The following is a 22,824-nucleotide window of genomic DNA, read 5'->3' as shown; positions in this document are numbered from 1 at the left end:
TCTAAAGATCTGTCTTTTACTTCCTTCTAAATCATCCTAATTCTTAACTGTAACAAAATTAAATGAGGCTCTGGTTTTCTACTAAAGGAAAAATATGCATAGTTACATGGTGTCAGCAGTGACACAGCTATTTAAGGAAATTATCTGGATACATTAGTAGCTTAAAATTTGCTACTTTATAGTTAATAAAATTACACATGCACATCAGTTTATATCATGTGAATGATCATATACATAAATGCAAATATATACAACAGATCTTTCTGCACAACAGAGGTTTCTCTTAGCACTGAGTGTATCTAAATGCAAAAGGGTAAAGGAGTTCTCTCCTGTCACAAAGGAGACACTTAAATTGGATACACAAAATGTAATCTCTAATATGAATAGTTTGTGCTACATATTTACATGGTAGAGCTCTCTGCTCTGCTTATATGAGGTAAAAAAGTTTGCTTGCTTAATGCCACAAAACTATGCCTGAGAAACCATGGCCTGCCATAAAATGCTACAGCTTCCATTTGTAATAAGCAAACACAATGTACAGCATGCTGCCTTAGCTGTACAGGCTGCAATTTGACCACAGCGTTCTCTTTAGTAAATAATTATGTTGGGAGTGGGTAACTGGAAAAAATAATCATATTAATAGAAAAATATCTTGTTAGTTTGTGCTTTATTCAAGGGGGAAAGCTTCTTTATGAATGACAAAACTAATAAAGCACACTAAAAATGTCACACCTATATATTAATAATATAATTAATATTCTTATAGTTCATAATTTAAAAAAACACTATACAGCTAATATGTTGCCATTAATAAAGACTTCAGTAAAAGAAGAAATGCTTTATATATTAACCTGTTTGTGAGATGCAATAAAATGCAGAGTTGACTGTAGTACGTTTAGCACTAGCTACATTTGGATATGCATGAATGAATTAATTTCATTACAGTCACTTTGGTGTAAAAGTACTACGAACATCTGAAAAACCAAGCCAATACCATAATCAAATGATTAGGTAAGCAAAGATAAAGGTAAAGAGATTGTTTAGGTCCAGTTGTTTCCTGTTCCCACAGCTCTCAGCACAGAACAAATGCTTTGCAGCATCTCTCATTGTGTGGAAAGGCTCACACATGAACTCAGAGCAATCTTAGTTTGCTGTTCAGTGGGAAGGGAGAACTCTGCAGTCCTGGGGTTTGGCAGTGCCATCCTGACACTGCTTGAACACCAGCCTGAAGGGAAATAATGTTGGTGTTGCAGGGGAAGTCTTCACTTAGTAATTACGACCTACAGCATTCATGGAAGTGCCATTTTTTGAAGAAAAACAAAACACATTATAAGAAAGCTGTCTGGTGCTGAGGGACTCCTTCAAATGTCCTCTTTCCAATTACAATCACAAATATAAACACCGAGATGGATCTGTGTGGTGTTGCTCTTTATCTCATTAGGGTAATTATTATAGCATTAAATGAAGATGAATTTTGCAGAAAGTAGCCATATAAACATAAATGGTCTGATTTTTTTTATACTAATGGACTATGTGAATACTAATGTATTCAATCTTCTGCACTGTTCATTGTTGTGTGATTTATAATTAAAGATATCATATTTTCTTGTCAGACATTCTGTCATTTTCTCTCCTCCACAAAACTGTTTCCATTAATTTTATCTCAGCAGATTTTAGTATTGCACTTTCAGTAGCCCATTATTGAATCATTAATATTCCCAGCTGTATAGCTTAGTAAAACAAAAACAAGGTTTTCCTGTACACAATACAACACTTAATTACAGTATCTCATTACCAGGAATTTTGATCATAGTCATTTTAGGATGCATTAATTTAAAGGTCAAAAACCAGTAGATGCAACTAGAAAAAAACATTGAAAACTGAAAAATAATTAACCTGTTTTATAAAAAAGACTGTGTTGAAAAGCTTTGTTAAGCTATATGGCTATGCCATGTGTTGGGATCAGTTTCAGTTTTATGACCTTTAGATGAAAAACTAAGATAGAAAGAATTTTAAAAAAAATTAGTGAGATCTACTCTAAAATACGTAAAGGTGCTTTGTTGGAATTTCATGCAGAATGTCCCATCATCTCAGGAGAAAAACTTCTTTGTTTTGGACAGTAGCTAAGGTAGATGGATTGCATTTTGCTTAGCATTCTTGGATGTCACACACTTAATGGGTTTGTCCAAATCTCTGCTAAAAAAGCTGAATCTTGAAATCTTGAAGCTCCTTATTTATTGTAAAGTTGTGGAACAAATCTTACTTAATCATTAACTTAATCATTAAGGTGTGTGTGGGTGTGTGTGTGTGTGTAGACAGATTTTTTTTTAACCACTGTCAAGTTAAAAATAGAGGCACGTGCTCAGCAGGATGAGCACAGATCAGAGTCATTTCTCACCCCTCTCACTTATTTTCCTTTTTCTCAGTCTGAAACCTTTGCATTCCCAGAATATCACACTGTACAGAGCTGCATTAGTCAAAACACATTTAAAAATATTCCTGTACAAGTTTTTCTCCACCTTTAATTTAGAAACATTCAAAACTAATTGTAGAAAGACTCTAGCAAACTAGAAAAGGGGGAAGATCAGAAGTAAGGTTCAAAGATCAGAAGTATGGAGTGGCTACGGCATGAGAACAGTGACTTTTGATTTTGGAAGCAGACATCTAAAGGACACCACAACAGAGGGTTATAAAATCATGACTGATACTAAGGAAGCAAACAGGAATTTTAATCACTGTATCTCAATCCAAGAATTTCTTTCATTGCCCATAAAATAGTAGCACTGTTGAAGCTACAAGACATGAACACATTTATACTGGAGGATTTGTGTTTGCACTCTGTCTGAATCCTTTGTGGAAGCAGTCTAAGGACAGCGCGCTGCTCCTTCACAAGGAACCCCCAGAAGTGCCCGCAGACCTGGCCAGCACTCGGCAGCCGCTGGCCCCTCCATCCCTGCGCGCAGCCCCATCCCCATCCCCAGCCCAGCCCCAGCCCCATCCCCAGCCCCAGCCCATCCCAGCCCATTCCCAGCCCGTTCCCGCCGTTACCTTGCGCACGGAGGGCAGCCCGGCGCGGCGGCACGGCGAGCGCGGCACGCCGAGCGCCCTGCGCAGGTAGCGCCCGTGGCTGTGGCAGCGGCGCAGCACGTGCAGCGCGCAGGCCGCGGCGTAGCCGCCCCAGTTGGAGACCCCTGCGGAGAGCGCGCGGTGAGCGCCGGGGCACGAGGCGCTGCTCGTGCCACGCACCGGGGCAGAACGGAAACCCGAGCCCCGCACTACGCAGACCACCCCGCTCACCAGCCGCTCTGTGCTGAACATCTCGCTCTCGCTGTGGATTTTATTCATGCTGGTGTAAAACGGAATTTTAACTATAACATTCAACTTCTGTTGAGCATCGAGAACGTTAAGAACATACGTTTGCCCCTGAGTGATTATTGAAAGAACTTATCTCTTTGTAAAGGGGCAATATGACTAATTTGTACCTGATAGGGGCACACTCTAAACAGAAGTTTATCAATTATTCTGAAAATTTGTATGTGCACAGACATTTTAATTCCCACAGTCTTATTAACATTTGCTATTGAGTAACCTGGTCTAGTGAAAGGCTTCCTGCCCATGGGAGGGGGAGTAGGAACTAGATGATCCTCAAGGTCCCTTCCAACCCAAACCATTCTAGGATTCCATGGTTCTGTGATTTTATATAATATGTGATCTTTCAAAAATACTCAGGATTTTCCCAACTATTTCCAATTAAGTGCACTTTGTTCATGGAACATTCTCAATTTTCAGTCAGTTCTTCTGAAGCAACATGTGCTTAACTCTTCAGAAAATGTACATAATACAGAGATAGATCAGTTTGCTGAGGATGACCTGGAAAGGGCCAGTAAAAATTACTTGGAAAGACAAATGTTTCCTTGTCAGTTCTATTCTCAAACATCAGCTACTGTCCCACCCCACCAAAAATCCCTTACCAGCTACAATAGTAAAATCAGCTTCAACATCACAAGCTATAACATCTCCATTTTTTATGTGCTTCTTTACAGCATCTTTTACTTTGCCCATTCCTAGTTCATTTCCTCCATCTCCAACACCTTTATAAAAGGGAAAAAGACAAAATGAATATGAGCACAGCAAATAACTGAAAATTCCTTTAGAAAACATCCCATTTCTTCCCCACAGTTGTGATAGTTGATAGCTGCATATGAAATGGTTTATCATTTTACATCCACAGCACCTAGGAACAGGAGACTGAATGAAATAGCTGAAAGCATCACCTATTACATGCCAACCTCTAAGTTTATTATGCAATGTACACTGCGTGCATGCAAAAGAAATCAAAGTTATCAAGTGATTGTGAACTGCAGACAGAATCAAGACAGTGAACTTTGCTTATGGAAGGCCTTACCTGAGTGGTCTATATAATGTGTTATCACAAGTACATCAGCACAAATAAAGAAGATAGAAAATTAAACCCAAATCAACCTGAGAAATCAGCCAACAATCCTATGATAAAGAAAGCATAGAAAACTTTGGCTTGTTACAAGCTTTAATTTAAAATCAGAATAGAAAGAACAATTTTTGCAGAAAGACAAGCAAAAGTATAGATAAGGGTTTGGGCAGAAGCAGGCCTGACTGCACTGCCCATCTGTTTGACACAGATCACCAGAGTGCTGCAGTACACAAAGAGCCCAGCCCCATATACTATTACTGTTCTCATTTTTCACAGTCACTTACCAAAAAAATAGCCAGTCTTTATTCATTTTAATTTTCTTATATACTGGATGCAGGACCTTTTGCACAAGTACTGTGTACTTGTCTTAGTGCTTTTAGTGAAATCAGTGGGATCTATGCAATTTCAGGAAAATGCTAGGCAACCTGGTATTTAGGACATAAACTGTCAGATGTCATTTAGATACCTGGAGATGAGGGTAACATATAAACTAGCAGCTTACAGAAAAGCTGGATGGTACCTCAAGTCTCTTACCAATAGATTAAAAAATATTGAATTAATTTATTATTTATCATTATTAATCAAATATTATTGCTATTTAGTTGGAAATTAAAATGCCTCTTTCATCTGTTAGTCTGAATGGCATCTTTTTCAATTTGAAGATTTTATAGAAAAATTTCTGACCATGTCTGTGAAACAGAACAGAAAGAGCTCCAAGTCCTCACTGGGATGTATCAGATTTTAATTTGAAATGTGACTGTGCTCTAATGCATAGTATGTGTTACAGATGAGAAATTACAATATTTATAATTTACACTTCAAGGCCTGAAAACTGGTAAATTTAACACTTTTAGTAACTGCATAAATATCTCATGTGTCTGTAGCAAATTTCTTCTTTAAGTGAAATGGAAACTTATTTCTTAGCAGCAATTTTTATTTGATTCCTTAAGTCTATCCAGTCAAGTAGGGTGTAACTGAGTGACACACAGCTTACATAAAAGGATTTGCCATGGAATAGCTACTCCTTTTTGTCTGTTTTAATAATCTGCTCACATTTACTTCACCATTGGGAGTTAATTTATGCATTCAAAAATCTCTTTATTGATAGTACTTTTCAAACAGCTATTGATGCAATCCAGGTGCTTCTATCCTCCTATATAAATATGTAAGTTCTACTGCTTTGTAAGAATCACACACAATGTTCTTCTTTTTCTTATACTCAAAATGAAAAATTTTGCTCTTAACATTCTTTAACAGGGCTGAGATGAATTCTTGTCCCATGAAAATAACCAACAGTTTCTTTAACTGAAATATATCCATTGCTCAGGGCTTTTTCTATCTGCCCTGCTTTGCTTTTCCTGTCTTTGTGGGAGTCCTGTCACTGGGATGGCTGCACAATGGGTAGATCTATTGCTGTGGATGGATCCCATTTGTGTGACACTGGGAGGAAAAGAACACTCCACTGAAAAGTCTCCTCTCCCATCTGTTTTCTTCTTCCTCCACACACTGCAGGAGAACTGTATTTTACTGTAGATCTCCAGAGTGAAATTCACCTGTGCACACGCAGCCACCCGTCCATGAGCCAGCCAGTTATGCTGCTTTTAAAGTCAGCAGAAAGAAACACTCCCTTCACACATTCAGTTCATCTCACCCCAAGGCAGACATCTCAAATATAGATGTCTGAAAATAGGCAAGATGAATCCTCTTCTAAGGGCCCAATTTCTTTCCAGGCAAAGGAAAAATAGTTCTGCTGGATATTTCATGCAAGTTCCCACTGACTACATTGTTTTCTGAAACTACATTCATGAAATATGCAGGAGGTGTCAGTCTTCTGTGCTAAAAATCTTCTGTATGGAAGGAAAATGTGTGACCCCATTTTTTCATGCAGTACTTTGGAAAGCCTTTAATTAGCTCCTATATAAATAGCATATAGCTATGTCAATTGTATGACAGCTGAAAAAAATAATATGTGGTTCCAGTAACATTTCTTAATCCTTTATTTCAGATTATGTGGAAAATGAGTCCCTTCCAAACTCAGCCTTTCATGTCTTCTTACTCTGTGAATTCCTCAAGGCTGCTCCTCACTCCCTGAGTTTTTAGGATGTCAATACCCATGCAATTGCAGGCATTGCTCATGCTTTGTCTGTGGTCAAACTACCAGACCAGATTTTTTTAAAAAACACAGATCTTGTTTTAAATGCAACACTTGACAGCAATTAATCAGCATGTAACAAATGTTCTAACATTTCCCCTCTCCACCTACTGACACAGTGCTTCTTGCCACAGAGCACACTATATAAAGAATTTCTGTAGGCTGAAAACTTGATCTTTCTGGTATTCTAGCCTATAAGGTTATTCAAGTACTCCACCCTAATTCTGTGCAATATTTTCATTTATTCTGGAACTAGTCATATGCCTCCAAATTCCTACTGACCATAAAGAAAGTTGAAGACAGCCCCACCAGAAAAAAAATTATCCTCATCAGTAGCAACACACTGCTATCAGTAATGAGAGACAAACACAAAGGCCACAGTGGCCAAGTTAAACTACTCTTGGCAGAAACATATTGAAAAACTCAACATCCAACCCAAAAAATTGCTACCCAATTAAAATAACAGACAGAAAAAATTAATGTGATAAACAATACAAGAAATGTTAACTAGGCAACAGACAATGTAAGAAACAATTGCATTGCTTTCTTATAGACACCCAGTTAGTTCTCCAGAGCAGAATATCCACTTACACAAATGCCATGGGAGAACAGAGCAGATCCCTTCACTGTCCTTTAAAGCCTCTGACTTGTTAAACCATTTCCCATGCAGAAATCTCTTCAGATAAAGTTCACAGCAGTTATTCACAATCTGAATAACTTGCTTTTCTTCTTTTTCACAAGCCTGTGGTATTTTTTATTAATGACATTTCATAGTATATTTGAATATTTAGAGAATGTTTGAAACAAACTACATTCTGCTGAATAGATTCAAATTCTCAGCTGGCAGAACATTCCAAACTCCAGCAAATGAATAATATACTTTGAGCTGCTGTGGGAGATATTTGAAGAGATTAGGGTATTTTTACTAAAAGAATCATGTTGTGATGTTATGTACGTAGCTGGAGAGATGAAATTCGTGTAAAAACAACCTAAAATCAGGGATAGGAGTTGAAACTAACAGCAGCAGATGAAGCTCTGAGGCATTTGCTAGACATCTTTACAAAACAGAGCTTTTCCTATATAATATTTATTCAGTCAATCTTTGTCCTCTGTTGAGATTGCCAAGACAGTGCCATCTAGAGTGCTTCCTTTTGAATGTTGGAAGGTACATCTTATGACTAGAAAAAAACCCCAAATTAGATCTAAATACAAAGTATTTTAAATTTTACAATAATAACTCATATCAGTGAAGTCCCCTGCTACACAGCTTTTAAATGATACCAATAGAGTGAAATCAGACTATGTGTTATCTCTGCAGAAGCTCTCTAAATGCTGTGGAAACATTTGAAAAACAACAAAACTGAGCAGCCAAAGTTCCCATTCTTTTGGTAATACACAGCAGTGAGTCCACTATAAGAAGAAAAAAAGCTAAATCAGCAGATGTGTTCTGAAGTGACAGAAATCAGTCTGGCATGGGTACTTATTTCTAATTTGATTTTAATATTTATAGAGATTATATATCTCCAAAACTCTCATTTGGGCCACACATGATAGCAGGAAGCATTTGATTGTACAAGGATATTGTACAATGGTCTATGGCATATTTTTTTCTGAACCAGATATAAATAAGTTTTCAAGAAAATAAAGTTTGTTGTCTAAACAGAGGAGCAGCAAGTTGACAAAAGCATTCTCATTTGAAGTATTAGCAAAGGCCAGTGTTGTTTTGTTGGGAAGGACAAGGCATTCCTCTCAAGGTTCTTACTGTACACACAGATTTTGTTGGGGAAGGCAGGAGTTTAACAGATGCAAATATGTAATCCCTGCCTAAAGGAATGTACTGCTAAGGACAATATAAACAAATATTCTATCCAGACTGTTGTTTTAACTTATGTAACTGGTATAACAATCATAAAACCAATACTTTAAAAAGGAATGTTACCATCCAACAACCATTTATGTTCTATGTTGCCTTCAACACAAAAAATACAGAATAAAGTCACTATCAAAAACTGCACTTAGAGTGTATGTACATAGATTTATGCACAGGTAATACATCTGGAGTTGGGTTGCTTTTTTTGGTTTTTTTGTCCTTAAATAACTTTGAAATATTTTTTTTTTGGCTGTGAGAATCCTTCAATAGCAACCTGTAATTTTTCTCCAGCAATTGTGTCTTCAAATCCCACCAAACAGCTGTAGCCTGAAAGCAGACACTCAGCACCTGCCTCCTGCTCCCCTTCACTACCAGTAAGAGTTCCTGCTCTGTGCTTCTCTTGCTCCTGAGAGCAACACACAAACTCACACTTACCTGTTGTTGTGATTCCTGGAATGGTTTGTGCAGCTAAAAATAGTTCATCTATGGGATCCACGAGATGTTTAATGTTCACTTTCCTGGCATTGTAGTAATTGCCATCAGCAGCCATCCCAGCACGCTCTATTGCTACCAGGTGATCAAATCTGGTTAGAGGTGAGTGAAAAGACAGAGGGAAGAAGTCAAAGCTGTGATTTTCACATGAAAAGCACTTCTGTTGGCTGCTTGTGCTTGGTTCTACTTTTTGACCATTTGGGATTCAAGGTACAACTTGGACACTGTTTTGTTATTTCTCAGTGTAGTTGTCTATGGGGTTTTTTTTCCAAAGGTTAGCTTAGGTGTTTTTTAATAGCTTTAGTACAGCTCCCCCAAATCACATTTGCTACCAAGAAATGGAGAAGTTCCTGCAATCCTCCTAGCCAGCAATCCTTTGGGTCAGCCATCTGGCCTGGCTCTGTTTCACATTAAAGCAGACAGTATCTTGTAAAATATTAGTGTCTGTAAGTGCATTCAAAGAAAGCAAAAAAGCGGAAAATTAATGATCATCTAAATCCTTGTTAGTGCAAATATATTCTCTGCTTAAAGTACATTGGCAAAAATTCATCTGTTTCTAGTTAGGCAATGTTTGGGTCTTTAGATTTGAAGGATTTATTTTAAAGTCCATGGCTGTTTTGCTGCTTATGAAAGTAGACAGATGTACTGCAGCTGTCCTACATTTTAAGGAGAACTATAGTACTCAGTTCTGCCACTGTAGGTTAGAATTAAGTGATTTTGCTTCTATTTCTCTGATTTTAATGTTAAGAGGTTACTAATTTTGCTGAATTATTTAATGTTCTTGTGGGTGGGTATCTACAATGATTCCAGAGACCTTTAGCAGGTTAGTTGTCTACTTTAAAAAAATACTTACTTCAGCCTTTTGGGACTAAGGGACCAATTTAAATACAATCTGCCTGTACTTTAATTAAGCATAGCTATAAAAGACATTTTTAAAACAACACATAAAAAATGAAGACAGTATCATGCATAATATTACGGTACACCCTAACCTGTGGAAAGAAATGGGAATTCAATAAGTTAATGAAGCAAATACCGAGGTGAGAGACCTTTTTATTAAAGAATGCAAACTAAGGGCAACTATATTAAAATACAAGGAAAGATCAATAAAAATGAGCAATGTATGCCTACTTCAAGGAAATATAAGTTGCATGCTAAGTAATGAAATGAGCATACAGCTACTTAGCAAATTCTCCAGTGTGTTTACCCTAATCACACCATTACAAACACATGACATTTTATTAAGTCAGATCAGATTCCCTAGCTGTCAGACTAGAGCTAAAGCTCTAGAAAATACACACTTTACACAGCACACTTTTCTTAGCTCTGTCACTGACTTTGATATAACAATTTTTGATCTTCTCACTGATTTAAAAATTGGTAAAATAATATATAGTGTGTGCATATATATATTTATACAATAACAGCTGAAATATTTTAGAAACTTTTTGAAGGAAAAGGACTATTGATATATTAAGAATTGTTTCTTTTTTGTACTCCAGAAGTACATAATTGCAGAGTATTGAGGAATTCTGTACTCTGTGTATGCTCCACTAACAGTGTTTGGCTTTAAAGTTTGTTCTGTGCATTCAAAGTCTTAAGGATTTACTTGCAGCCATTGTGCCTTCTTAGACCAAGGTCCTTATTTTTATTATAATTTTGCACAGTGGAGATGTGACCCATTCTCAAAAACGGAATACACATACCTAGGTCTTCCAGGATTCCCATTCTCACACAAAAACATTAAAGCTGAATTGGCACTTTCCCTTTGATAACTCAATAGAGGGATGGGCTCCTTCAGGATTCCTACGGGAAAGCAAAATGAAATTCAGATACTACTTTTTTTTTTTTGAATAATGTATCTTTGAGTAACTTAAGAAAAAAAGAAAGTAAAATTGCTAGAACAGTAAGAATTCAAGGTCTTTACACAGTTCTTGATGAGCTCCCTATATCCCTATACTTGTTTAGATGTAAAAGCTGTTAAATGGGACCTTGAAGTAGAAAACAGGTCTACAAGAATAAGAACAGACATCAAGAATTTATCACAAGTAACTCATCCAGAATTGGTACCCAGATATGTACACATTAACTTGTTGCCAGCTAGGTTAACAAAATGTCATTGCAACAATGATGAGCAGAGCTTAGAGGATGAATTCTGATTCATTCTCTGGAAAAAAAAATGTCCCGTACTAAGTGACAGATTAAAACTGAAGCAAAACTTGGCTCAAATTAGCAAGATAAACTGAAAAACCCATGTCTCTTACCCAGTTGAACAGCTTCTTCAATAATCTTTTTATTCAGATCCATGGCTCGCTGGTCTGTAACCATGGCAACCCGTTTCCCCAAGGCCTGCAGCATGGCTGCGATGGCGAGGGCTCCCGGGGGGCCGTCGTTCTCCTCGGGCGGCTGGTGGCTCCAGTGGGTGGGAAATCCCGTGGTGATGAGCACGGAGCCCGCGTGGGACAGGGCCAGGCAGGCCCCCAGCAGCTCACCCTGGCGCTGCAGGTGCCTTATACCCCGCTCTCCTAGACAAGAGGTTTTAAAGAGAGCAGTGCGCTTCAATGGATCGCTCTCCTTCTGAAGTTTCCCTCTGGGTGAAAGTACATACTTTAGTGACATAAAATGAGTTAAAAACAAAAGAGAGAAAAACCTGTTGTCAAGGCAGGAACGGGGTAATTTCCTCAGGAAACCTAAGAAGATCTAGGATATGAGTAATTAAGATAATGAGCTGTGCTTCCAGGTTAAGAATGTCAGCTTTTGAAAATTATTATATCTAGCATTTCTAGGTATAAGTGTAAATAGCTTTTTCTGAGAGCTTACTGCATATTGTTTCCTTTCCTCAGGCCCTCTGTTTTGCTTTGACAGTCCTGCTAGACCATGTTTAGCTACTGAAGCTAGACTGCAACTCAAGCATCCCAGACCTTACAGAAGTTTTGATGCAGACTTCAGATGTATAAACTGATCCTTTGTCTCTATTTAACTCCATCCCCTTCGGGAAGAGCTAATTCCCAAATAAATTTCACTTAATTAAATTATCATCCTCAGAAGTGAGGTTTCAGAGACACTGTAAGTTTCCTGGGGACTTCATAAACTCTGTTAATACAGTGGTATCCAGGTGACTACCAGAAGTTCTTGTAACACTTCATGTAGCAGAGAACCACGTTATCAGACCTTGAGAAACAGGTGAATATTAACAGAAGTCTCTTCTCATGGGTCAGTCCCTAAATAGGCAGCACTATTATCTGGGTATGGCTTCCATTGTTCAAACACTTCCTATCCCATGTTCCTTCCCTGTCACTTGGAAAAAACTTCACAGCTCAGTTGTTTTCTACCAGAAGTTCTTGTAACACTTCATGTAGCAGAGAACCACGTTATCAGACCTTGAGAAACAGGTGAATATTAACAGAAGTCTCTTCCTATGGGTCAGTCCCTAAATAGGCAACACTATTATCTGGGTATGGCTTCCATTGTTCAAACACTTCCTATCCCATGTTCCTTCCCTGTCACTTGGAAGCTTCAGTCACTTCACAGCTCAGTTGTTTCGATTTGCTAGTACTCAAGAAAACCATGAGTACCAGCATGATGGGCTTATAGAGGTAAGTCTTCACTGGTGTTTTCCAGTCTCCTCATAGATTCATCCTTCTTGCTCCCCTGACCCCCACATTTTCCTCTTTTTGTTCTCAATTTCCCCTTTGGCATTTCTCCCTCTGTTCTTCCTAAATAATACACAGGCAATACACAGATAATGGTCAGAGAAAAAAGTTCAGAAAACTTAAAGTGAACATAAGCAGAATACAAGTCTCTGAGAAGTGGGGTATACTAACTGAGACAAAGTACTGTACTCGTGTTTTCCAGTCTCCTCATAGATTCATCCTTCTTGCTCCCCTGACTTTATTAACTGAGACAAAGTACTGTACTCTCCTTTAGCAATAAAATGAGCTAACTTTTAAGTTAGGTCCTGTATTTCTGCAGAGCATGGCATCATGCCAAGCCAGCTCCAGAGAGTGGGAAAGGAGAGGCCTTGTGAGTAAAAATAAACAGACCCAAATGTATGCACACAGCCCAAACCCGGAGCTTGGGAGTGCTGGGCGTAAGCTGTTTTCCACTACTGCCTACAGAGGATTTCAGAAAATTTATGGCACACTGAGCTCAGACTTTACAGCAGCCAGAGGGGACTAACTCAGTGTGTATTTTAGGAATGGTTGCACTACTCAGTGTGCCTTTACTTGCCTCTCTTCCTTGCACACACAGGCAGCCTCACCACTCAATCTTCTGTGGTGACCTGGTCACTTTGGTCCATCAAACACCTCAGTGATGGATATGTCAGCAGAAATTAATATAATTCTACCCGTCAGAGAGTGGTGTTTGAAAAACACATGCAGCTACTGGAATTCTCTGGTAGGATCACAGTAGTCATGAATATATGTAAAGAAATGTGCTATTTACTCCATAGTGAATACCCATGTAGCTGTTACCAGCAAGCTGAGGAACCCTGTACTACATACCAATTTCAGTTTTACTCAGTAACAGTTCTTATTCCCTGTGGACTCTCCAGTCTGCTTCTGTGTACTTTGGGACCATATAGTCATCAAGATCAGATATTCCATTGTCCACAATGACTGACTTTGCCCAGACTCTGATATTAACTACAGTAACAGAAAATATAAGATGTATTTATATAAACTCACTGTATTCTATAAAGAATTCTTAAAATCCCCTTTAGAGTCTTATTGTGTTCTTGAATTTAAAATATCTAAAAAGGCAGATAGCTGGTATCTACCCCACAAAAAATCCATTAAAGGGAGACAGTTTTTGTTTATACCTGGATCTATTCCAATGAGGGTCTCTAGAGTCTTTATCTTTTGGGCTGCTTCTGCTGACACAATGCTGAAATGCAGAGGATCTTGAGAGATGCGGTGGACCTGTGGGACTCCTCCCGAGGCTCTGACATTACCTTTCTCTAGGTCGGTAATGAACGTGCAGTCAGGAGAATGAGTAAAAGCTAACGGAGCTCCTAAAATGAATGAAAATACTTCAGTTAAATGTCATTAATGCAATGTAACAAATTATAAGGATAATAAAATTTCAAAAAGCTACTTAATATAACAACAGAATCCCTGCCTGATGACACTTACAAAAACAGGTGATATTTTAATTTACATTGGAACAATTAACACATTTTGAGAAAGAAATGTACACATGTACATCTGAAAATTTTTTCACTTTTAAAAAGCTCATGTGGGTAGTTGAGATCAGTTTTTTCCACAATTGTCCTCTTTGGTCTAAACTTGAGGCAACCTAAAAATGGAACTCTGGTACCCTTCCAAAAGGTCTGTTGTGATGGCATATGTCTTCCCAAGTCATCATGATCTGTGATGGGGCCCTGGTCTCCTGGAGATGGCTGAACACCTGCCTGCCCATGGGAAGCAGTGAATTAATTCCCTATTTTGCTCTGCTTGCATGCATGACTTTTGCTTTCCCTACAAAACTGTCTTTATCTCAATGCATGAGTTTTCCAGTTTTTACTCTTCCAATTCTCTCCCTGATCCTGCTGGCTGGGGTTAAACCATGGCAATAAAAACTGGCAATTTCATTTCAAAGGAGTAATGACAGAAGTGGACTAGTAAACATTAGCAAAGGAAATACGAGTAAAACCCTGGAGAAAAATAAGCTTCTTTAGACCAGACAGCACAGTAGCCTCCTAAGCTGAAAATATTTTCTGTCTTTATACTGACTCCAAAAGTCTGAATCTAGGTAACACTTGATTTGCCAAAATTGGTACATTGTTAGGTAAATCATAACTGGTATACTTAAACAAGCAAAACTTTCTTTGTTAGGAGGCTGACAATAGAGAAGATGATTCTTTACTAAGTACATATTTGCTTGGTTTGAGCTACAGCTGTTGGGACTCTTTAAAGCACCTGGTGAACATGGTTGTTGAGGTGTTACTACCTCACCAAACCCTGTGAGCAGACAGGTTTTTTTTGTGACAAGCTAGCAGGTTCATCTAAAGCATGGGTACTGATGGTGTGGCAGATTTTAAATGTCTTTGTTGAGAAAGTAGCATAGCAAAATAAAAACTATCCAAAAACTTCCTGGAATGTACTAATGACTACTGGTTTTAATATAAAAAATGTAGAAATTAACAAAAGTGAAAGTCTTCCAGGCAAGAGCAGGATAGACAGCCACTTGTGCAACAGATTTGAGAACATTGGCAAATTTTCCCTTTCTTTTCCCTACAACAAGGATGCATGAGGAAGATGAAAATAGGCTTGCTGAAGAAGCCAGCAAAGAGTAGGATTTTCAGCATGGATTTGGGACCGGAGAAAAGAGAATCTATGTAAGAAAGCAAGAAGACTCTTAGAGCTGAACATATTAGAGCAGGTGTTGAGAGAAGTTCAGATAAACATCTATAAGAAACCACAAGGAGCCTGCAAGGAGAAAAGGACAAAGCACATAGCCTCCCAGGGGTCTCCCAAATATATTGCCTATGATTTTTCGGATTCTTTTTCAGTAAGAATGAAAATACAGTATTTCATTTCACACTAGTGACTTAGAGAAGTATATAAATGACTTCACACAGTGCAGAAAAACTGTACAGAAGAAAAAGTTTCACTTATGTAAAGTATGTCACATTTACTTAATTTTGGAGAAAACTAAAAGCTCAACATTCTCCATGAGACACTTCAGAACCCTTTTCCATGTCAATCAATTTGCTAGCTCTTGACAACATTTTGGAAAGATTTCTGGCTTCTCTCTTTTTATTCCTTTATTTTTTTTCCTTTTTTTGCCTTTCTTATTGCTTTACTTCAATGTAGTACAAAATAATGTTTTAAAAGGAAGGAGCTTAAAAATTAATGCCTTTAAACTTCTTGTTTTTTATAATGCTAAAAAAGATGTTTTGATGTTGCCAGAGCTGTAGATTTAAACATTTAAAAAACACAAAAGTGGTGAAATTTCAGTAAGAATTTTCTTTAAAGTAGACATGTATTTCACAACAAAAACTCTCCTGCCAAAGGCTTTTTGTTGTTTGGGGTGTTTGGTGTTTTTTATCTTCCCCTAAAATCAAGCCTGCTAATCAGCCAATTCAGTATCCTTTAAAAAAAAGTAAAATAAAACAGAGAGAGAGAGAGAGAAAAGAGATTGAGGGATAATTTAAAGAGAGTCTCTAAGCAGCACATACGGCTGTTGATAATTGCTTCTACTCCTGTCACTCCTGAGGCCCAAAACACTGGAATGTCACCAGGGTGAAAGTGAACTGGATCTCCATAGTCTGGTTTAGAAAGATCTTGTATTCCCAGCAGACCTGGAATAGATCAAAATTGAAATCATGAGCAATTCTGATTAAGCAGTAATACTGCAAAGTTGGGGGTGCAGACCCCAAACATCATTCAATGACACTGAGTTAAGAGTTCAAGAGTGTCAAGTCCCCCTAAAGTGGAACATTTAGTTTGCCTTTTTAGTGCACATCCTCAGAGCCTGAATTGACTTGATTTCCCTTTTTTTGTACTCAATAACACCAGTAAAAATGTATTTACCTTATTTCTGCAACAAAATGCAGTTTAGAAATCTATGCTGAGTTTCCAAGATAACATAAATCTTCTGGATCAACAGAAGAATTCTATTCATGGCACTGGCAAACAAGAATAAATGATTGCAATGCAAAATGAGTTCTTTCTAGAACACATTTTCTACTGTGTTAACTTCCTACATTCTTTAGCTAGAGAAATGATCAATCTCTCTTTTCCACTCTGTCTTAGATAAATACATCTCACTCTTAGCCGCCTTTCATTAAATTGTCTTTTGCTTTATTCTAACACCTACTTGTAGTAATCTGGGTCATTCTAAGCACTTGCTGTCTTCCTTTGGTTTTAAATTCTTCAGATGCTTTAATATACCACTCTCTTTTCTGAAATTAGTTTATATAATCTGTATATATGTTAATTTGCTTTTTTGTAAAGACTTATTACTAGTTTGTCAGGCTTAAGTACTCAGATATGTTACTCAAGTACATTACTGGAATGTTGTGTTCACCAATGACATCTTCTTCCATGCCCTGCAATGTGATCCTTCTGTGTATGTAGCCCATGATTACCAAACTTATGACAGCAGGGGGAAATTATTGCAATCTATCTTCATATTACAGGTGTTTGTTTGGTTTTGTTCTTTTTCAAACAACCTCCTCTATTTTTTTTTCATTTTTGTTCAAACTAGATGTAAAAAAAAAAACTTGTCATATTTCTATTCATTTTGTCTTAAGTTGTCTCATTGTATGCTATTTCAGTGTTTTTTTAAAATAATGCAGTATTTACTTTCACATTCAACCACTAAGGCACAAAATGCCTCCACATATACTTCTCCCCATGCTGTCAGTCATTGCTATCCTGTCACTGGAATCTCTGACAGCAAGAAAGTACTCACATATAAATGAAACTGCACATATTTCAGAAAAATGTGATTACACTTTTTACCAAAACCACCCTGCTAGATAACTTATCTATATCCGACAGCTATCTTTTATCTAAGAAATCTGTGTTCAGCTCACTCAAAACCTTCTTTTTTTTTTTTTTTCTTTTTTTTTTTTTTTTTTTCCTTCCTTCCTTTTTCCTTTTATATTCAGGTTTGTGACCATTAGAAAGAATTAGAAGAGATTGAGTGGTGCAGGTATTTCACTCCTACCACCTCCCATGCTTTCCCCCTTCAGTTGTATACACAGTCAGGTGCATGCAGAATGAGAAATGAGAAGCACTGACCAGGGTCACCGATGTGAACTGGTGCTCCATGGGCTTCTTTTAATTCAGACGTTGCTACCACAGCTGCTCCCAGCTTGCTTTCAGGAATAGGTCTCATTGTGACTACTAAGTTGCAGTGAAACATAGAAACGCTGTAGCAAGGCACAGATGTCTGCCAGTTCCAAAGAATCCAGTGTTAGTAGGAATATTGAACAATACTTCTAAAATGTCAGAATAAATAAAAACTAAATCTTTGTGCTGCACTTGAATTTAGAAAGGCTGCATTCTAACACTTATTTTAAATCCTTTTGAAAAAAATTCTTGGGATCCTGTATTTTTTCCTTTAAGATTCCATAATTCAGCTCCATCATATAGATCACTAAAATTTTTAACTTAATGCGTTCCTTGTTTTGGTGCACACAGCAAGATGAGCTCAGTATGCTGAATATTGTCTAAAAAACAATGGTGTGTTCTCCCTACACAAGGTGAAAAAGCTAATACAAAATTATGGCACACCTACAAATCTACTCAGACTGACTCTACCTGCTGTAGTTGAATACAGTGCCCTGTAACAGAGTCAGCAACTGCTGATGGCAGTATCCTCTTGTACAGAAGCTGTACGACACTTCCATACATACAAATAGTTCATGCCTCTACAAAGGCTCTATGGAATTCATCATCCTCACCAACTGGGAGGCTAAGGCACCTTTTCTATTTAGAAAGAAAGCAGGTCAGCTTTTTAGGAAAAAATGTCAGATTTCTGAGTTGCAGTTGAACATAAACAAGACATCCAGAGAGCTAGAGCTGTCAAGAAAACGTTCATTTAAAGCCTTTATAATGGTAATAATAATCACACCTGTCACTGAAGAAACACACTGTGCAGTTCTTCACAGCATTAATGTGCTATAAACTATAAAATTTTCCTAATCCTGAAATTCTAGAAGCAGATACATAGTTGTATTTTTTTGTCTTTAAGCTTTGTAGAAGGACTCACGAATGAGATATGCTTGCACCTTCATTTTGATCAGGAGCATAGCATAGATTGTGTAACAATAACACTGAAAACAACAATAACATTTCTCCAGTAGCACAGCATCTGAACTAAATGAAATAGGCATGCAGATGCATACTTCAATGTTCTTAGTATTAAGGGGGTTATTTACTGGAGCCAGAATTATTCTAAGACTCTGTTATCATCAAAATGTACACCACAAACTTTTTGAGCACAGTCATAATTTTCAGTGCTATGGTAGACACCTCAAGTCTTTGGGAACATCTTCTGGCTCAGAGGCCTGGGTTTGCAGTAAAAGTGCAGTTTAAAGGCTCTACTGCCACAGGAAAAATCCACAACATGGCTGTCATGCAGAAGAAGCCACTATTGTCATGGTTTATAAAAGGAATACACCAGCTGCAAACAGGAGGTGGCATGAAGAGCAGGACACACGTAAAGACATGATCAGAACAGTGCATGGATCACTGAGTGAAACAGAGAGGGCAAACCAGAACAGAGCCCACAAGAAATGGCTGCCACAGGAAACAGGGAAAGCTTTGTCATGAAAAAGGAATAAAAAAGGAGATTGGCCTTACACTGAACTGAGGCTGGGAATATTTTACCCTATATTTTCATGTGCTCAGCAGTAGCATATGCCTTAAGTTACTGTGTAGGTAGAGAAAAAAAGTTCTGATTTGAACAATTAGTATATGCACCTAATCTGAATATGGACACAAGTCACAGGCAAAATTACAACAAAGATTATGTGTGTATACACATACTTACTTTGTACATGCTTACATTACATTTTTGCTCGACGTTTCTGATAGGAATGCCAGCGTTTTGGACTGCTTTTTCAAAAGAGAAGCTGCAGCCTAAATAAAAAGTCACCATGTCCTTGAGTTGTTCAGAATACTCCTTAAGGCTTTTCAGTGATCCAGTACAAGCTCCATGCTCATATTTTCTGTACTGTAGGCAGTCAGTTCTAGTGAAATAAGAAGTTATCACAGCTTTGTCACATTTTTTAAAAACAAGGTGAATTGGTTGAATTGACATAAACCCAGTGTGAAACCACATGATGCAGCCTGCTTTATCCATTTTGTTCTTTCTGACTAATAACGAAACAAACACAGGCAAAACCCACAGAACATCTTATTCTGCACAAAACCAAGCTGGCAGACAGAATGTTAGAGTTTGAGATTTTTTAGGTTTTATAGGTAAAGGCCCCTCATGCATATCTTGTCTCAGGCTTTCAAAAATTAGGGAGCTGGTTTAAACCTTGTTTCTAGTGCTTACCACAGGAGTACCTATTTCAAATTTCAGAGACTCTACAAGTATCATGCACACACAATGGCCATGTTTAGTAAACAAAACAAATATAAAACCCTATTATTGAATTCTGCAGGCTCAGACTGCAAAATATTTAAAATTTACACAAAATTTCACCTTTGGATTAGAGAAATAACTTGTAATACTGACATATATCATAACATGTGGCTCAAGAACAAGATAATCAGGCTGTTTATGTTTAACACATGGATTTCACTCAAAGGTATAACTCCAAGAAAAGAACATTGTTCAAAATCTTCCAGGCTGTTTCCTCAAATTCTTCTAATCACCACCAGCATTCACTTCAGAATATTGGTCAGCAGAGTTGGTCTGTAGTTACCTGATATCAGAATCACTACTCAGGGAAGGACATTTCCAGTCACCTGGTTGACTTCTGTACAGCAGTGGCAGGGGTCCATTGTTTGCATGGCAGAACTTCTCAAAGTCATCAGCCAGGGACTTGTGCAAAATCACAACACTGGCCTGTTTATAACCTTAAATTGTGGAAGGTAGGAATGGCTGGTTATTAATTCAGCTTTTTGTTTGTGAAACAATAACTTTTCTGTATTAATTTCTTTAGACGGTTTATAAGAATTACCTCAAGGAAAATTTTGATTCAGAACTCCGTAATTAGACCAAACTTCTTGAAATGCTTTAAAAATCATAGCTAGGCCTACTCTATATGTGAAGTCATTCACAGGTAAAACAGTTGGCAGACATGGGTAGTAGCAGAACATGAAGACACCATAATTAAGCTGTTCATTTATATATAAACATAATTTCCTTTCTAACTGGGGACATTAGCATACAGGAATATGCTTTATTTGCAAATGTTAACTCAGAGACAAAGAAATGCTATCATACCACACTTTCACAATTATTTTTTGCCACACTAAGATATAAATCAATCCAAAAGTAAGCTCCTGGTATCTTGATGTTCATAGCACATTCTTTAAAATTTCTTGGCTAGGGAATTTTAATATGGGCTGCAATTAAAGAGATATGATTACAGCTCAGGAATAAACTTTTGACTGTCCACTGAATCTCAGTAATTTCTAATTAAAGTTCTGATTTAACTTCTGCTTAGAGAAAAACCAAACTAAAACAGAACTGCTACACTTTCTTCACTTGGAAACAACTTTGATTTAAAAGGTTCTTGACTACTACTATGAAATAGCTTCTAAAAACATTAAGATTTCTGCAATGAATACCACTGAAGAAAGGTCCCATTGAGCAAAAAATTTATTTTCTTAACAGTAGCAGTTAATACCAATGCCATTTAAACTTTCCTGCATGGAAATATCAACTGTTCAAATAATGGGGGGAAATCTGGAGTACAACTGATCTGGGGTGTATAAACCCAGCAATTAATAATCCCTAAATGCTGTACTGCTTCTCTCTTGAAGAGTTATTACTGTCTGATATCAGGCAGGCGAGTAGGAGGCTGCACAGAAGCACTCACTTTCTTAAATACTGCAGTAGTCTGTTATCAAAGAGGCAATAATTTAGTTGAAATCAATGAGCTGCCTTCAAAGGCTGTAGAAAATAAGCCAGATCTTACTCTTGACTAAAGCTAACAAAGAAATCCAAAGAGAATTCTATTCCTGATGGAAAAATGCAAAGCAAAGGCTGAGGTAACCATGCATTTGCATACTGAATTTGTCCACAAACTGCTCTCTTGGGAGTAGTCAGCACAAAAATTCATTTTATTACTAGCAAAAGTTACTAAATACAGAATGAGATTCTTGCTAAATACAGAAAAATATTTTTGCTAAATAAACATACTACATTAACCACTGAATAAAACATTAAGTTCGGTTACCCCTCAATTTCATTCCCTGCTATCCCTGAGAAATCCACTTTCTGCTTTACTGGTTATATTAATGAGTTCTTAAAATTATGGGTTTAGTCAGGACATTCAACTGACAACAGTGAATTTCATATACTAGTTATAGATGAGAGGCTGAATTTCCAGGCAAATACTCGATAAACTCAGGAAGCTTCATTATAACACTTTGAGAACTTTATTGCTCCTCCTGATAGCTAACTTTTCTTTTTGTATACAACTCATATCTCCTGATGGATTCACTTGCATTATGGAGCCATCATTATGAATGTATTCACAAGCAATGTAGTGGAGCTGGATGTGTTGACCAACCCAGGCAGTAATTCAACACACTCATGTCCAAGTTCAGAGAAGTTTAGAAAGAACTTTTAACTCCTATGGTGAATGACAATGAAGACAGTAAGAAAGCATTGGTTAACAACAACGTAAGACAATTTGTTACAATGGTTCTTTTTGTATAATGAAACTGTTTGTTCATCAACTTGTTTTATATGTCAACAATACTTCTAAAAATGTTAGAATTAATACATTTAAAACTACTGCAGCAATAAATTCATTTCAAAAATTTGGCTGGGGCAAACTGCAAATTATTAACATTATAAAATATCTTCCATTAGTATTTTTCAACTTAGGAACTGATAGAAAAAAACCCCACAATTTCAAGGCTCACTACAGTTCTAAAACATGACCTTTAACATATTTTATAGTAGTGCTACTATTGTATACACAGCTTTGTTAATCAGCTATTTGCCATTGTATTTTTGTTTACGTTATTTTTAAAAGTTGATCAGAACAATGGCAGACTTCTCTGCTTCTGTAAAAGTTTAGCTATGAAAGGCAAGACAGAAATCAATTTTCCAGAATGCATTCAGTTATCTGAGTATGAAACTAATTTTTCACTCCCCCTTATAATTCCCAGCCTTGCTGACCCAATAATCTTCACCTTCTGCAAAAAATGAAGC

General features: G+C 37.3%; 1 protein-coding gene across 1 annotated transcript in view; it reads right to left on the bottom strand.

Annotated features, from left to right (window-relative positions):
- The window catches only part of DGLUCY (D-glutamate cyclase), a 52,157-nt gene that overhangs the window by 6,628 nt on the left and 22,705 nt on the right, over window positions 1–22,824 (bottom strand). The window contains exons 4-13 of the mRNA XM_041398034.1: window positions 20,357–20,510; window positions 19,474–19,672; window positions 17,718–17,868; window positions 16,148–16,270; window positions 13,787–13,978; window positions 11,229–11,489; window positions 10,671–10,770; window positions 8,908–9,056; window positions 3,972–4,091; window positions 3,049–3,191 (exon numbers count right to left, since the gene is read on the bottom strand). Of these exons, the coding sequence (XP_041253968.1) occupies window positions 3,049–3,191; window positions 3,972–4,091; window positions 8,908–9,056; window positions 10,671–10,770; window positions 11,229–11,489; window positions 13,787–13,978; window positions 16,148–16,270; window positions 17,718–17,868; window positions 19,474–19,672; window positions 20,357–20,510 (1,592 nt within the window). The remainder of the gene's footprint in view (window positions 1–3,048; window positions 3,192–3,971; window positions 4,092–8,907; window positions 9,057–10,670; window positions 10,771–11,228; window positions 11,490–13,786; window positions 13,979–16,147; window positions 16,271–17,717; window positions 17,869–19,473; window positions 19,673–20,356; window positions 20,511–22,824) is intronic.

The sequence above is a fragment of the Onychostruthus taczanowskii genome, unplaced genomic scaffold (assembly GCF_017590055.1).
Source record: "Onychostruthus taczanowskii isolate IOZ18803 unplaced genomic scaffold, ASM1759005v1 scaffold1, whole genome shotgun sequence".
NCBI classification, from domain to species: Eukaryota; Metazoa; Chordata; class Aves; order Passeriformes; family Passeridae; genus Onychostruthus; species Onychostruthus taczanowskii.
This window is presented reverse-complemented; position numbering and strand designations above follow the sequence as displayed.